We start from the raw sequence: 17,303 nt of genomic DNA on the forward strand, positions 1-17,303 counted from the left end.
ACCGACAGGAGCACATCTCACAGTCAACCCCTCACAGTTCACCGACAGGAGCACGTCTCACAGTCAACCCCTCACAGTTCACCGACAGGAGCACATCTCACAGTCAACCCCTCACAGTTCACCGACAGGAGCACATCTCACAGTCAACCCCTCACAGTTCACCGACAGGAGCACATCTCACAGTCAACCCCTCACAGTTCACCGACAGGAGCGGGTCTCACAGTCAACCCCTCACAGTTCACCGACAGGAGCACATCTCACAGTCAACCCCTCACAGTTCACCGACAGGAGCAGGTCTCACAGTCAACCCCTCACAGTTCACCGACAGGAGCAGGTCTCACAGTCAACCCCTCACAGTTCACCGACAGGAGCAGGTCTCACAGTCAACCCCTCACAGTTCACCGACAGGAGCAGGTCTCACAGTCAACCCCTCACAGTTCACCGACAGGAGCAGGTCTCACAGTCAACCCCTCACAGTTCACCGACAGGAGCAGGTCTCACAGTCAACCCCTCACAGTTCACCGACAGGAGCAGGTCTCACAGTCAACCCCTCACAGTTCACCGACAGGAGCACGTCTCACAGTCAACCCCTCACAGTTCACCGACAGGAGCAGGTCTCACAGTCAACCCCTCACAGTTCACCGACAGCAGCACGTCTCACAGTCAACCCCTCACAGTACACCGACAGGAGCGGGTCTCACAGTCAACCCCTCACAGTTCACCGACAGGAGCAGGTCTCACAGTCAACCCCTCACAGTTCACCGACAGGAACATGTCTCACAGTCAACCCCTCACAGTTCACCGACAGGAGCACGTCTCACAGTCAACCCCTCACAATTCACCGACAGGAGCAGGTCTCACAGTCAACCCCTCACAGTTCACCGACAGGAGCAGGTCTCACAGTCAACCCCTCGCAGTTCACCGACAGGAGCACATCTCACAGTCAACCACTCACAGTTCACCGACAGGAGCACATCTCACAGTCAACCCCTCACAGTTCACCGACAGGAGCACGTCTCACAGTCAACCCCTCACAGTTCACCGACAGGAGCGGGTCTCACAGTCAACCCCTCACAGTTCACCGACAGGAGCAGGTCTCACAGTCAACCCCTCACAGTTCACCAACAGGAGCACGTCTCACAGTCAACCCCTCACAGTTCACCGACAGGAGCAGGTCTCACAGTCAACCCCTCACAGTTCACCGACAGGAGCACGTCTCACAGTCAACCCCTCACAGTTCACCGACAGGAGCGGGTCTCACAGTCAACCCCTCACAGTTCACCGACAGGAGCACGTCTCACAGTCAACCCCTCACAGTTCACCGACAGGAGCGGGTCTCACAGTCAACCCCTCACAGTTCACCGACAGGAGCGGGTCTCAGCAGTCAACCCCTCACAGTTCACCGACAGGAGCGGGTCTCACAGTCAACCCCTCACAGTTCACCGACAGGACCGGGTCTCACAGTCAACCCCTCACAGTTCACCGACAGGAGCAGGTCTCACAGTCAACCCCTCACAGTTCACCGACAGGAGCAGGTCTCACAGTCAACCCCTCACAGTTCACCGACAGGAGCAGGTCTCACAGTCAACCCCTCACAGTTCACCGACAGGAGCAGGTCTCAGCAGTGGAGGGGAAAGAGGCTATACAAAGTCTGAATGCATAACGAGCCATTCCGCAGTGTTGGAACTCTAGAGCACCGCACGCACACAGATCAGCACGTTCGGCGGCATCTGTGGACGGCAATAAGCAGTCGACCTTTTGGGCCGAGTCCTGTTGATGGGTCGCATCTGGAAGCATCAGCTGTTTATTCCCCTCCATAGATGCTGCCTGGCTTGCTGAGATCCTCAAGCATGTTGTGTGAGTTGCTTTGAATGCATTCACAGCCTGGTGTAAGGTTATTCCCATCTTCACTCTTTCCTCCCCGTTTGTTCTCCACTCATCCTAGTTACCATCAGCTGTTCTGAAACAGAGACGTGACAGAAGCAGTAAAATCCTCTGCAACGTTCCTTTTCAGTTTTGTGCAAGATTGAAGCAGGCTTGGGTGAGAGATTTCCAGTGTCGTGATGTACTGTGCGTGGAAGCAGCACTCTGCATTGATTACATTAACTTGTGACTCAGAAAGCTTCCAACCTCTACATGGGTCCTTTTAGCCTCAACCTCGTTTGGACTCTTGTGAGGAATTTCTTCTCGGAGATGAAAATGAGGAGACATACAGGAATGAGATAGATCAGCTGGTTGAGTGATGTGGCAACAATAACCTTACACTCAACGTCAGTAAGTCCAGGGAATTGATTGTGGTCTTCTGGAAGGGGAAATCAAAGGAATACATACCAGTCCTCATCGAAGGATCAGCAGTGGAAAGAGTGAGCAGTTTCAATTCCTGGGTGCCAACATCTCTGAAGGTCTATCTTGGGCCCAACATATTGATGCAGTTACAAAGAAGGCACGACAGTTATATTTCATTAGGAGCTTGAGGGGACTTGGAATGTCACCAAAGACTCTCGGAAATTTCTACAGGTGCACCATGGAGAGATCTCTACCTGGTTGCGTCACTGTCTGGTCTGGGGGGGGGGGGGCACCGCACAGGATCGTAAAAAGCTGCAGGAAGTTGCAAACTCAGCCAGCTTTATCATGGGTACCAGCCTCCACAGCACTGAGGACATCTTCAAAAAGTGACATCTCAAAAAAGACATCATCTTTCCATACCCCTTTTTTGTAGGATTTTCCATTCAAGAGCGTTGGTGTTTCCAAACCAGGCCACGATGTAGCCAGTCAATATACTATCCATCACACATCTAAAGAAGTTTGTCACAGTTTGCCGAATTTTTGCAAACTTCTAAGGAAGAAGATGCACTGCCATGTTGGACCAGGACAGATCCTCTGAAATGATTAACAGTGAGGATATTGAAGTTGCTGACCCTCTCCATCTCTGATCCCCCGATGAGGACTGCATCATAGACCAATGGTTTCCTTCTCCTGAAGTGTATAATCAGCTCCTTGATCTTGCTGACATTGAGTGAGAGGCTGTTGTTGTGGCACCACTCGGCCAGATTTTCAATCTCCCTCCTATGTATAGCTGTTTCGTCACCGCCGCCTTTCATGAATCAATGGCAGTGGTGTCATCGGCAAACTTGTAAATACGGTATTGGAGCTGTGCCCCTCCACACAGTCATAAGTGTAAAGAGCAGGGCCTCATGGTGCACCTGTGGTGTTGGAAATTGTGGAGGAGATGTTGCCAACCCAAACTGACTGGAGTCTGCAATGGAGGAAATCGATGATTCAGTTGCACAAGGAGGTATTGAGGCCAAGGTGTTGAAGCTTCTAATTAATTTTGAGGGGATGATAGTATTGAATGCCAAGCTGTAGTCGATAAACCACATCCTGATATTTGCACCTTTGCTGTTCAGAGGTTGAGTGAAGAGCCAGTGAGATGGCATCTGCTGGGGACCTGTTGTGCCGGGAGGCAAATTGGAGCGGATCCAAGTCACTTCTCAGGCAGGAGTTGATATGTTTCATCACCAACCTCTCTAAACACTTCATCACTGTGGACGTAAGTACTACTGGACAACAGTCATTAAAGCAGGTTATTACATTCTTCCTAGGTACTGACATAATTAAAGTATGCATGAAATGGGTGGGTACCTCAGACAGCTGAAGTGAGAGGTTAACGATCCCCGTGAACACTCCAGCCAATTAATCAGCACAGGTCTTTATTAATCGGTCAGCTGGGAGCTTTCCACAGATTTACCTTCTTAAGGGATGCTCTCACATTGGCCTCAGAAGCTGAAATCAGAGTCATCGGGAGCTGTGGGAGCTTATGAGGGTTCCTCCATGTTTTGACGTTCAAAGTGGGCACAGGAGGCTTTGAGCTCATTTGGCAGTGAGGCCCTGTTGTTACATAGGTCGTTGGATTTCACTATGTAAGAGGTGATCGTATTCAAGCCCTGCCACACCTGTCCAACATCCTTCATTGATTCAAGTTTAGTTCAGAATTGCCACTTCGGCTGTGCGATGGCTTTCTGGAGATTGTACCTGGACCTCTTGTGACCTTCTTGACCTGACCCTCAGCAGATTGCAGATCTCATGGTTCATCCAGGGCGTCAGACTCTGAATGATTTTGTGGGGATCCACTTATTCACAACTGTTTTTATAAAGCCCAGGATGATCATGGTGTATTCATTCAGACCACACATTAGTCCTTGAACACGGCCCAGTCCACCAACCCAAAGCAATCCCATGGCCACTCCTCTGCCTCATGCAACCACCTTTTTGCTCTCCTAATCTCTGGAGCCTTGCTCCTTAACCTCTGTCTGTAAGCAGGTGATCAGATTTACCAAAATACAGTCTGGGCATGGAACAGTAGGCATTCTTCATCTTAGTATAGGAGTGGTCTAGTTTTCATTTTTCATGTTTCTTTATTTTAGTCTTTATTATATGTAAATAAATATTATATATTTACTTATTGTAATTCATAGGTTTTCTATTATTATGTATTTAAATCTACTGCTGCTACATAACAACAAATTTCATGGCATATTCTGTTAATGCCCCTCCTCCCCTTCTTACCCCATCCCTGACATATTTAGTTGTTTGTTTTTTTCTCTCTCTCTGCCCAGCACTCTGCCTGTTCTCCCTCTGGTGCTCCCCCCCTCCCCCTTTCTTTCTCCCGAGGCTTCCCGTCCCATGATCCTTTCCCTTCTCCAGCTCTGTATCCCTTTTGCCAATCACCTTTCCAGCTCTTAGCTTCATCCCACCCCCTCCGGTCTTCTCCTAACATTTCGCATTTCCCCCTCCCCCCACTACTTTCAAATCTCTTAGTATCTTTCCTTTCGGTTAGTCCTGACGAAGGGTCTCGGCCTGAAACGTCGACAGTGCTTCTCCCTATAGATGCTGCCTGGCCTGCTGTGTTCCACCAGCATTTTGTGTGTGTTGTTGTTTGAATTTCCAGCATCTGCAGATTTCCTCGTGTTTGCCAGTGATATTCATTTTGATTCTGATTAGTGAATTTTTAGCCCCTGTAAGGAGCTGGTAATGCTCCTGAAAAGTATCGATTTAATATTAATAAACTAGATTCCTGTACTATAGATCCAGTGACATGAGTTCAAATCCTTTAGTGGCTACTGAGAAATTTAAATTCAAGCAATAAACTAAATCTGGAACGTAACACAAAAACTCGTGTCAGCAAGTCTGTCTCTGTTGCTTTTGAGTGTCATTGAGTCATTGTAGCCAATGGATGGTGTAGTTGTCTAGGGGACAGGACATGAAAACTCACGAGCCTATGGATAGTGTAGTTGTCTAGAGGACAGGACATGAGAACTCACGACCCTATGGATGGTGTAGTTGGCTAGGGGACAGGACATGAAAACTCACGACCCTATGGATGGTGTAGTTGTCTAGGGGACAGGACATGAAAACTCACGACCCTATGGATGGTGTAGTTGTCTAGGGGACAGGACATGAAAACTCACGACCCTATGGATGGTGTAGTTGTCTAGGGGACAGGACATGAAAACTCACGACCCTATGGATAGTGTAGTTGTTCATAGGGTTTTCATAGCAAGAGACAGAAGTAGATTGCCAGGTCTTTCTCCCGCACAGATACTGCTGCTGACCAGGTTGGGACCTGGTCGGATTCGAACTCTCGACCATCTGCCTGGAAGTCCAGTGCTGATGCCACTACACCAGCAGCATGAAATTAGAAGATTGTTGCAAAGCTGATTTGGTTCACTATTGTCCTTCAGCGAGAGACATCCCCCTTCCAAAACCCCTTCCAAAACACGCAGACCCCTCATATCTGTGGGGCAATTAGGGGTGGACAACAAATACTATAAATGAATAAATAAGCACCACCAGAACAGCTTTCTCCATTAAGGGAATCCACACTAACATCCCAGATGTGGATTGGCCTCTACAGTCCCCAACAGGCAGACCCTGAGGAGAACATTATACTCGGCTTGGGTGACCGTACCACTACTAGTACTATTACTGTGCTTGTCAGTGGCACTTATGATGAGCAGCAGCCCAAAGGCCTTAGTATTTGAACCAAGGATAACACCTGCGGACAGGATCAAAGACAAGTGTTTTAATTTGCCCAGAATTAAAGCTCTTTTCAACATTTGACGCAGTTTCTGCAGCAAGTTTTAGGTGAAGGATCCCTTTATTGATATATATTGAGCAAAGCGTGTGCACCTGTGGAGCAGGATGTGAAGGGTAAACACATATAATCCTGCTCTCCATATATTCCTGCAGAAATAACAGGTGACAGCGATTGCTTTGTGTGGATGATCTCCCGATCAGAACTCTCACCTTGCAGGCTGATCGGGAAATGTGTCCGTGTCTGAGGGGATCACGTTTTGCCCGTACAGAGGTGGTAACGTCTTGAGGAACACCATGGAATGCTGATAACTTTTAATTACAACACATTTACAAGATGGTGGCGCGACGCAACTTGCAGTGGCCACTCTGGAGCTGATTATCTGTTACTTGTGAAGCAGGGTGCCGTGCACAATCATAATCGATTGAAAACGGACGTGGGAGCACGGAGGAACATCTGGAAATCTCCAGGAAGACCTTCTTCGTTGCTGCTGCTGTGAGGTCTGGGTCTCTGCTGGGAAGAACAGGCCCCCAGTCCTCGGGGTCACGTTGCCGATGGCCGTTGGTGGGGCCGTCTTAATACACTTGGCAGAGGATGGTGCTCGGAGAAGCTGTGCTGGAGGGGATGGTCGGAGGCTCGGAGGTTCAACGGACTCGGAGTTCGCTGCGGTCAGGTTGCTTTCATTGTGTGCTGTGTCTGCGAGGCTGAGTCTGGCACCGCCGTGGAAGTCCATAGCGGGGGTATTCCCTTCTGCCACCGGTGTGGGATGGCGAGTCAATCAGGGACCCTGAGGACTTGTGGAAACTGTGTGGTGGTTTCTTTTGAATTTATAGTCCTTTAACATCTTTGGACTATTTTTACTGTGCCCACAGTCTGTTTTTTTTAATTAATTATGCTATTGTTTGCACTGTTGTAACTATACGTTGTAACTACGTGGTTTTGTGCAGGTCTTGTAGCTTTAGTTTTTGGTCTTGTTTTGTCTGGTGGATTTGGAGCTCCTTTCCGGGGAACGCGCTAGACGGTAGCGCGATATTAATACGCAGCAGCCTCTCCGGACTCTGGATTGGGGATTGCCTAACGTTATGTGGATTTTCTGGTGTAGTCTGTTTTGTCATGTACTTTTGTGATATCATTCTGGAGGAACGTTGTCTCATTTTTTAACTGCATTGCATTTGTGGTTTCTAAATGACAATAAACTGAATCTGAATCTGAATTTTACAGGATTGCAATGCTAATGACAGTGATTATTTTAACTCTCGCCATCAGGGAATGAGCTGAGATAGATAGATAGATACTTTATTGATTCCAAAGGAAATTACAGTGTCACAGTAGCGTTACAAGTGCACAGATATACAAATATTAGAAGAGAAGTAAGAAAGAATAAACAAAAAGTTACCTCAAGCAGTCTAACAGGAGGGCTCATCACTTCCCGGGACAGAGCCTAATGGCCAAGGGTAAGAATAATCTCTTTGGAGCAGCGCAGAATGAGAGTCAGAATCAGGCTTTAATATCATCAGCATATGTCATGAGATCTGCTGTTTTGCGGCGGCAGTACAGTGTAATACATAAAAAACACTGTATGTTTCTTATTTATATTCATAATTAAATTAAATATGTAGTGCAGAAAGAGAGGGGAAAATAGTGAGGTAGTGTACACGGGCTAGTTGTCATTCCAGAAATCTGATGTCAGAGGGGAAGAAACTTCCTAAAGCATTGAATGTGTGTCTTCAGGCTCCTGTAACTCCTCTTTTATGAGAGGAGAGCATGTTCTAGGTGATGGGGGTCCTTAATGTCATTGTGTTCTCTGCCTGACTTCTTCCGATAATTATAGAAAAGCAATTCCCCTGTGCTGACTGGAGCTGATGCCAGAGGCGATCATCTGGAGGTTCTCTCTTGTCTACCTTGTCTTCAGAATCCTCCTCCTCAAGGTCTCCAGCCTAGAGACATCTCCAGTAGCTGAACCCACCGAGCGTAGAAATTACTGCTCACTTCCCTGTTAGTTCTTGCACCAGTTCGACCACGATAGCAGAAATACATTTTACCTGCTTGCTCTATCAAAAAAAACCCTCATAACACTGATTATTTCACCCCTTAAATTTACTGTTCTATGGAGAACAACTATAGCTTCTCCAAATACACAGCATAACCTTAATGTTGCGTATTTAATATTTCAATAAAATTTGAGTAACTTTGTATATATATTGTTGGATTAATAATTCTTGTTCGTTTAAATAATTACCGGTTATGTGTGAAAATGCGTTAATTGAATGTCATCGTTCTATCGCGTGATAATGTGTGCGCTTTGCTTAGGGTAAATTGGAACTACTCCCGTATTTTTGGACACCCGTGAGTTTCTTTGAATTCGTTTAATGTTTTGAGTTACAAAGGTATCACTTAACTTGGCTATAATCTGGTACACATTTCTAATTCCTCTCGCCAATAATGGCGCAAAATTCTCCAAGTGATTCCCAACACAAAACTGTGAAGCATGGATTCTTTTATTTTCAATTGCCTTACCATTTTCAAATCTTCGTAAGCTATAACTCTATTCTCCCATTCACCTCAGTCACCCATTCCTCGGCATGGTGTATCATGGTTCCCCACATTGAACATCATGTGCCACTAACTCTGCCTTTCACCGTGCCTACTTCAGCTCTGATGCCAACCATTTCATTAGGTGCCAACTTTTTCCCGATTACATTCGCTGTCCCCGTTATGATTTGCAGAACGCGGTTACAAATGCTCGACTAATGAGCACTCGTATGTACAAATAAGTTTCCATTATATTAAGTTCCAACTGCTGACAGACATTCCTTCCTACGCAAGACAATCATTATAACATAGTATGATATAGTTTACGATAGAGTAAACGAATTTCTGACTCTCTCGCTCTTCAGTAATTGCTCTTTTTTAATTATTTAGGTACCCTTGACGCTATTCATTACAAAATTGTGAAAGTATGGTTTATCTTGTCGAGTGATTTTTCGTATTTTATGACTTATGGACAAAATCAATTTATGGACGTTTGTAAAAACGGAACCTGTTCATTAACTGGAAACGAGCTCTATTCGCCCGGAATTATTAAGAGTAGTAAAAGGAGTCCTGATGAAGGGTCTCGGCCCGAAAAGACGACTGTTAACTCTTTTTCCATAGATGCTGAGTTCCTCCAGTATTTTCTGTGTAGTGCTTGGACTCCCAGCTCTCGTTTATATATTGATAAACCAGGAGGTGGCGCCGTTGTCATGTTAGATTCGGTCAGATCGCCGTCAAACGAACTGTGGGAGTAATCCCTATCCAACTGACAGCCAGTAAAATATACTGCTTAAAGACACACAACCCCAAACGTGGTTGTTTTACAGAAATATAAAGCAACTGTCTGACAGCTTTTGGTCACAGGATTAATGAATCACTTGTGTCCAAAATAATCATTTTCCTTTGAGCAACATACAAATGCTGGAGGAATTCAGCGTCAGGACGGATGAAGGGTCTCGGCCAGAAACATCGACTGTTTACACCCCTCCAAAGATGCTGCCTGAACTGCTGAGTTCCTGCAGCATTTTGTGTGTGTTTCTCAAGATCTCCAGCATCTGCAGAATCTCGTTTCCCTTTCTCGGGCTCCTGAGCACATCATAATGACAGTGTTCGCCTGACTGAGGCGGAGCCCACCAAAGTGAAACTGCCTGAAGCCGTTTCCACATGATTTGATGGAGCTTTCTCATCTTGCTTCATTTCAATTGCCCTGTGATACCTCTTCTCTTACTCCGGCGCCTGTCTCCATACGAGAGACAGTGTAATGTTAAGGGGAGGTCTGCAGAGGTTGGAAATTGGGAGAGAAAAGCAGAAAATACTCGACTGGTCAGGCAGTTTCTGCAGAAAGAAAAAAAAGACTTACCGTTTCAGATCGATGATCTTTCACGATTAAATCTGACCCAGAATTTGCAATGAATGCCAAACTCGTATTTAACAAATTTGCAAGTTGTAAATACGAAGTAAATATTGTGGGGGTGGGCGAGTGCTGCTCGAAATATTTATTATTTCCGTCATTTTCGGTTCTTATTTCAGAGTTCTTAGTCTTTATTGTGTGCCTTTTGATAAATAAAGTTTCCCAGGTAACAAAGGATGAGATTTTTGGCATCGGGTGAACAGAGACAATGTCAGCTCCATGTCCTGGAGTTCAAGTTGATGCAGTTTAGTCCCACCAGAAGTTCATCTGTAAAAGATGTTCCTGTGTACCATTGAATTAAATAACTGGATTCAAAGTTGACAAATGATAAATCAAATAGCCCTGCATTGTAATAAGTCCACGTGCCCTGTGATTTGAATGGACTGTGCCCTGTGTCATAGCAATCTATGATTCCAAGGACTCGAGTGAACCCCATGACGATATGCTCAGTGGCCACTTTATTAGGTACTTCCCGTACTTGATAAAATGGCTACTGAGTTTATGTCCGTGGTTTTCTGCTGCTGTAGCCCGTCCACTTCAAGGTTCGACGTGTGCATTCAGAGATGCTCTCCTGCTCACCACTGATGTAACGCTTGGTTATTGGAGTCACTGTCGCCTTCCTGTCCGCTTGAACCAGTCTGGCCATTCCCCTCTGAGCTCTCTCATTAACAGGGCATTTTTGCCCACAGAACTGCTGCTCACTCGAAGGGTCTCGGCCCTATAGATGCTGCCTGGCCTGCTGCGTCCCACCAGCATTTTGTGTGTGTTGTTGTTTGAATTTCCAGCATCTGCAGGGTCTCGGCCCTACAGATGCTGCCTGGCCTGCTGTGTTCCACCAGCATTTTGTGTGTGTTGTTGTTTGAATTTCCAGCATCTGCAGGGTCTCGGCCCTACAGATGCTGCCTGGCCTGCTGAGTTCCACCAGCATTTTGTGTGTGTTGCTCACTGGACGTTTTTTTTTGTTTTTTGCACCTTCCTCTGCAAACTCTAAAGACTTGTGTGTGAAAATCACAGGAGATCAGTGCTTTCTGAGATCATCAAACCACCTCGCCTGGCACCAACCTGGGCAAAGTCACTTAGATCACATTTCTTCCCCATTCTTATGTTTGGTCTGACCAACAAGTAAATGTCTGCACGCTTTTATGTACTGAGTTGCTGCCATCATGATTGGCTGATTAGATATTTGTATTAACAAATATACTCTGTATATTATACTCCTGTACAGGTATACCTAATAAAGCGGTCATAGAGTATATTTTAAAGAATAACAGGGAGTCTCCCCAGTGGGCTGATCATTATGCTTATGATCACATTGCTGTCTGTAGAACCTTGCCTTGTACATTTTCTGTGCAACTTCAATAATACACTTCTTGAGTATTTCATCAGCTGCAAAGTGCTCTGGGATGTGTTAAGAAAAACTTAAAGGAATCGAAAAATTATTTTATTAATCTTATTTAGCAGTTATGTTTTCATATATGATACAATTTGATCAGTTATTTGCACAGTGTATATCAATTATATACGATGCCTGAGATTCCACATTTTACAAAGTTATTGCACCCCCTAGGCTGGGACTCTTAACCCCCACTTCAGAGTCAATAGTGGCATCAAATTAGAAAAGCATAATTTCCAAATCACAGCTCTGTGGATTTTTATGGAGAATACATGTATTTTACAAGGCATCAAAGGAGTTTGTGGGGGTGATTGTACCTGTTGGGTGCGATATGTTAAGTGGTTCTATTGGGACGAAGTGGATCTGTTTCTATGGTACATGATATGGTTCTATTGGGTGGGCTACAGCATAAAAAGCAGCTTATTAGAGTCCAGTGTATTTGGTAATTATTTGGGTTCAACTTCTATTGAGATGCAGTGCCTGAGTGGTTTTAGTAGGGTGTAGACAATGAAATGGTCTGTGTGTATGGTAACTCTGATAGATTACTGCGTATGATGGTTCTACCTGGATGGAGAATAGCTGCTATTTTGCTGGAAGTCATGGCTGTGAGATGATTCTACAGAATACAGTACGTGACTCATTGGGTTTACAGTATAAATCACATGGCAGAGCACTAATTTTGAAGGTGGCATAGTGATCAGAGGGAGTTCAGCTAGACCATTACCCTGCATTGTTATCTGCCATTGGATATTGTACATTTCCAATATCTACACTTTGAGGATCAATCCAGCTAACGATTTACGGCCGCCAAGTGCCAGACTGAACACAATTCCACCCAACCTCCCCATGAGTCAGTGGAAGCACTTCCACTCTGTAATGTTGTTACTGAAATATAGGGACTGAGATTAATTAGAGTGAAAGCGAGCAGCGACGTATTTCCTTTTCAAGTATATATTTAAATCCATTTTGATTTTTTATTAATGTCATTCCAGAATCAAACCAACATGTGCTTAAAACCTTCTCATCTTCTCTTTGGTTCTTCTGCCAAATCTCTATCCTTGGGTTACTGATCTACTCACTGAGTACAAAGAGTCATAGATCACTACACACAGCAGCAGCCCCTTTGGCCCATCTAGTCTGTGCTGGCCGGGTTTTCTGCCGAGGCCCATCTATCTGTACCCGGACCACAGCCCTCCATACCTATCTCGTCCACATACCTATCCAAACTTATCTTAAGTGTACTATAAAATGACAGAGCATAGCAGGACTCCTCTTGGCTATCATCTCTTTGAGGATTTTCCAAACAATCCGATTCCTTTTGACTTTCCCAAAAGTCCTATATATAATTTCCCAATAACCTTCCTAATCTATTTTTAAAATCTGCCATGCTAACTTCTTTCCAAACAGGACATTCCAACTTGCTATAATTAGGAGCTCGCAAAAGTCCATCTTCCATTATTGTGACCACTTCTATTTATCCACCACAGTGGGGCAGCAGTGGAGCTGCTCTCATGACCCAGAATTGAGACTGAACTTCGGTGGTGGTAGTGTGGAGTCTGCACATTCTGTCTCTGACAGCGGGGTTTCCTCCTACATCACAATAAAAGTGCGGAGTGGGTGCTGAAAATTGTTCTTGCTGTGTACGTGAGTGGGAGACTGAGGGGTGGGGGGAATTGATGGGAATGTAGGCAGAAGAGGTTACACAGAAAATCAGCAGGGGAACAGGACAGCAGGACTTGATACATCTAAAGCAGGGGTTCCCAAATGGACCAGTCAGTTAATGGTAGTGGTCCACGGCATTTAAAAAAAAAGGTTCAGAACCCCTGGTGTAAAGTACAACTGGAAATATGTACTTCTGCAAACTGATACCCAGAGCCAGGCTGTTATTGTGGTGCACAATCAATTACTAACAAACGACAAGAAAGCTCGATCCTGATCTGGATCTTATTCCATAACTTCCCTAACCTGGTACTGGGTTTGGCATTAGCTTACATTTCTATCCTAAAATGGAGTGACTTCAGTCCCCACCACTGGAGGTGATGCTGCATTGAACTTGAGCATCAACTCTTTGTTGGCAAGCTCAGCACTTCTCCTCTTTAAGGGCATTAACATTTGAAGATTAGCTTATACGAAGGCAGGTGACTGGAGTGGCTCTGGGTTCTGAACCACTGATTTACTGCATGCATATTTTTAAAAAAATCAATTCTTACTCATGAGGGATTGGGTGCAACGTTCTGTACTTAAGGCTCAATGGTAGTAGCTTCCCTTCACCTTCCATTTAAGGCAATCTAGAGCATCATGCAAGTCTGGACAGCTTCTCCATGCAGTGACCAGAGAATTCTTTCTCACATTTTAATTTAAAAGTTGCTCTAACGGTGTAATGCTGGAGACTTTACACCAAGAACTATACCGCACAGAAACAGGGTAGCTCTCTCCAATTACTGGCATTGAAGGTTCACTCAAGCCCTGTTACACCCGATCATGAGGTTGAGTTTCCCCTTGAGAGGTCGACCTCCCACCCTGCGACCTACTGTCAGGTCATTGACTATATTCAGTGGGAAAAATTAGCCCCACCACTCTCACTCGCTTACAAAATTCTGAGCTCTTTGTTCTGTTCCTTCCCCCTACCTTCACCCCACTCTCCCAACCTACCCCAGTTCCTAAACTGTGTGGTCTTCAACCCACTGGCACAGTCGCTTGGCGTATCTGTCAGGGTGGACAGTGGAGAAGGACTGGCCCCGATACCTGATGGACTTCCACAGGTATTCCAGCTTTTTACGGAACCCATAAACAGTGAAGATGTCAATGATTCCTACAAAGTAGCGGGTCTGGGCCCCGTCGATGATGTGCAAAGAATTCTTGCAGTTGGGCAGCAGCCGGCGATTCTGGACCGAGACGTTGGCCAATTCCATCTCCGAAGCACTGCTGCCTGTTGAGCTCAACGTTGCCCTGGGCACTTCCTTGACATGGCACTTGTCTGTGCCACTGACTACCTCGGACACCAGCACTGTAGATTCCTCCTCCACTAGCCCTGGGACTGAGGTCCCAGTGGAATGACTGGGGCTGCCTCTACTGATCATCGATCTGTGAGAGAGGGGAGAAAGAACTGTAAGAATACTATAAAGTGCTACACAGCTGAGTTCCTCCAGCATTTTGTGTGTGTTGATTCAATTTAAGTATTTCTTTGAGGTACTGTCATAAAACAGGAAAGAAAATGTGGCCAATTTGGTAATCAATAGCTTTTATAGGCAGTCATGAAGTAGTGGCTTCTCTTGTAGTGATGTTAATTCAGAAATAAATATTGATCCCAGGATACCTGAAATAAATCATATTTTTCTTCAATACAGTGACTGTGGGATCTTTAATTCTACTCAATAAGGCTAATGTGATATTGGTTTAACTTCTCTGAAAGAAACTATCTTACAACACAGCACTCCTTCAGTCAATGGAGTGTTGACCTAGATTATGGTTTAAGTGCCAAGAGTGGGCCTTGAACCATAAGACTGCTAATGACCTGTTAGCTAAAGAGCAGAAACCCAGCATCAACATTCTCATGGAATTGTACAGCACTTTGGCCCCTCATTGCTGAAGCTGGTTCTTGTTCTTTCATACTTTAAGAACAGCTTATGATAAGATGGAGAGGTTCATTCCAGTTTAAATCCACTTACTTCTTAGTGCGGAGAATGACACTTGCAAAGGACCAGCTCTGTCGCCGCTCGTCGAGGTGCAAGGGCTGGTGAGCTACCAGCAGGCTGTAGTCCAGAACGTTCAGACTTTTCAGATACTCTGTGTCAATATTCACTTGCTGAACAAGCCAAGGTCGTTGCTGATCTGTGACAAAACATTTCAGGAGTTCAGAACAATGCAGAATGATTAAGAAAGCAGGACAGTTGTTTGTGCAGGATTCACAATTCCCTATTGCGTCTCTCAAGACAAAGCTTTCACTGGGTTTTCGAACTTCTCCATAGCCTAATCTTCCCCAATCTCTAATCTCTGTCCCTACAATCTTCTGAGATCTCCAGTCTTCTCCATCCTGATATTAGCTTCTCCAACAGTGGCAGCCTTGCCTTCAGTTTCCTGAGCCTTAACCTCTGGGGTTCCCACCATCCCAGAGTTCTCCATCATTCACCTCCCTCTCTGCACCTTTAAGATGCTCCTTAGAACCTATTTCTTTAACCAAGCTGGCTGTCATCCATCCTTACATGGTTCCTTGATAATTGGACACAAGAAGTACCTTGCTTTTGCTACATTAAAATGCTCTATGAGATGGAAATTATTACTGCTACTCCTGAACACTGTTGTCACAAGAGGTAACCGAGGAAATAATTCTTTTCCCCAAAATGTGAATGGAATTCTGTTCTTCTCAGCTAACGGAATGATTTCCCAAGGGATGGCAGGGAAAGGATTGGTTTTCCACCCCTATCCTATACCTCAGATTGAACTGTGAATTATAACCAGTCCTAAGCCGGTGTCAAGTCCAGTAGTTGAAATGTGTGCAAGGTTACTCATATGACCCCTCCTCCCTCTTCAAATGAGGGTGAGGGTTCACTAAATAGACACCCCTATCCCAATATTAAATATTTCTGTAAATAACAAAGTGCATTAGTTCATGAGTTAATAAACTACATCATTCTCAATTAAATAGGTTTGGGTAACTAAACCAACCTCTGCCTACACTTCCTGCTACCTCAAGAAAGTAGCCAAATAACCAAAGACCCCTCTCACCCTGGGCATTCTTCCTCCTTTCCTTTCCCATCAAAGTTCCCTCTTACCCTTGTCGTTCCCTCTTACCCTTGTCATCCCCTCTTCTTCTCTCTCCCATCAAGCAGAAGGTACAAAAGCCTGAGAGTTTGAACCACCAGGTGCAAGGACAGTTTCTATCCCACGATTACCAGACACTTGAATGGACCCCTCATATACTAAAAGATGAATCATTGAACTCTTGATCTCCCAGTCTACCTCAACATAGCTCTTGCATTTTACTTGTCCACCTGCACTGCATTTTCTCAGCAATCACAACACTAATTGCTACTTCAAGGTAACCATATATGGCACATTTTGTCTGGATTACACGCAAAACAAAAGCTTTTCACTGTATTTTGGTTCATGGTATAATAAACACACACACACAAAGCCTGCCTGAGATGGTGAAGTGCTGGGTTATGTTACGGACTGTAATTTTGTTGATGTTGTCACTGGATGAAGGTCTCTTTGGGAACTGTTGCTCTTGCTTGCATGGTGGTGGTGGTGGGGGTGGGGTGGGGTGGGGTCAGGGCTTCTGCTGGCGCAAGTGAGGGGGGAGGGAGGGCTGTTGCTACTTATGCGGAGGGTGAGGGAGGTGGTCTTCGGTGTTTCAATATTCTATCATCAATTCTGTGGGGTCTCCTGATGAAGGGTTTCGGCCCAAAACGTCATCACTACCTCCTCCCATAGATGCTGTCTGGCCTGCTGAATTCTGCCAGCATTTTGTGTTTTTATTCTATGGGGTCTCTTGTTTTGGGGATGTCTATGAAGTGTATGAATTTCAGGTTGTAAATGTATACATTCTCTGATATTGAAAGAATTGTAATGAATTAAATAAATATACACACACACACACACACATATAAATATGTATATTTATGCATATTTTATTCCATATCTGTACTTTAACCTCTAAATTTTTAATATAATTCTTTATTCTTTCATTGTTGAATGTTACTATTTTGTTGCATGTCACACCCTGACCAACTCACCACAGCAAATTTCTAATACATGTAAATAGAATAAAGTTAATCCTTGATATAAGTACCAACATTACTGATTCTCACATATCACCAGCTTTGAACTCAAATTGTAGGTTTAGGAACTTACAAACTGTAGATAGAGAGAAT

General features: G+C 45.0%; 1 protein-coding gene across 4 annotated transcripts in view; it reads right to left on the bottom strand.

The window, feature by feature from the left end:
* Positions 1–11,465: 11,465 nt before the first annotated feature.
* The window catches only part of pip5kl1 (phosphatidylinositol-4-phosphate 5-kinase-like 1), an 81,756-nt gene continuing 75,918 nt past the window's right edge, over positions 11,466–17,303 (bottom strand). For all 4 annotated transcript variants that reach the window (XM_073052431.1, XM_073052430.1, XM_073052432.1 and 1 more), the window contains exons 9-10: positions 15,099–15,261; positions 11,466–14,514 (exon numbers count right to left, since the gene is read on the bottom strand). In XM_073052431.1, coding sequence (XP_072908532.1) covers positions 14,091–14,514; positions 15,099–15,261 — 587 coding nt within the window. In that variant the 3' untranslated portion in view covers positions 11,466–14,090. The remainder of the gene's footprint in view (positions 14,515–15,098; positions 15,262–17,303) is intronic.

The sequence above is a fragment of the Hemitrygon akajei genome, chromosome 7, assembly GCF_048418815.1.
Source record: "Hemitrygon akajei chromosome 7, sHemAka1.3, whole genome shotgun sequence".
Taxonomy (NCBI): Eukaryota; Metazoa; Chordata; class Chondrichthyes; order Myliobatiformes; family Dasyatidae; genus Hemitrygon; species Hemitrygon akajei.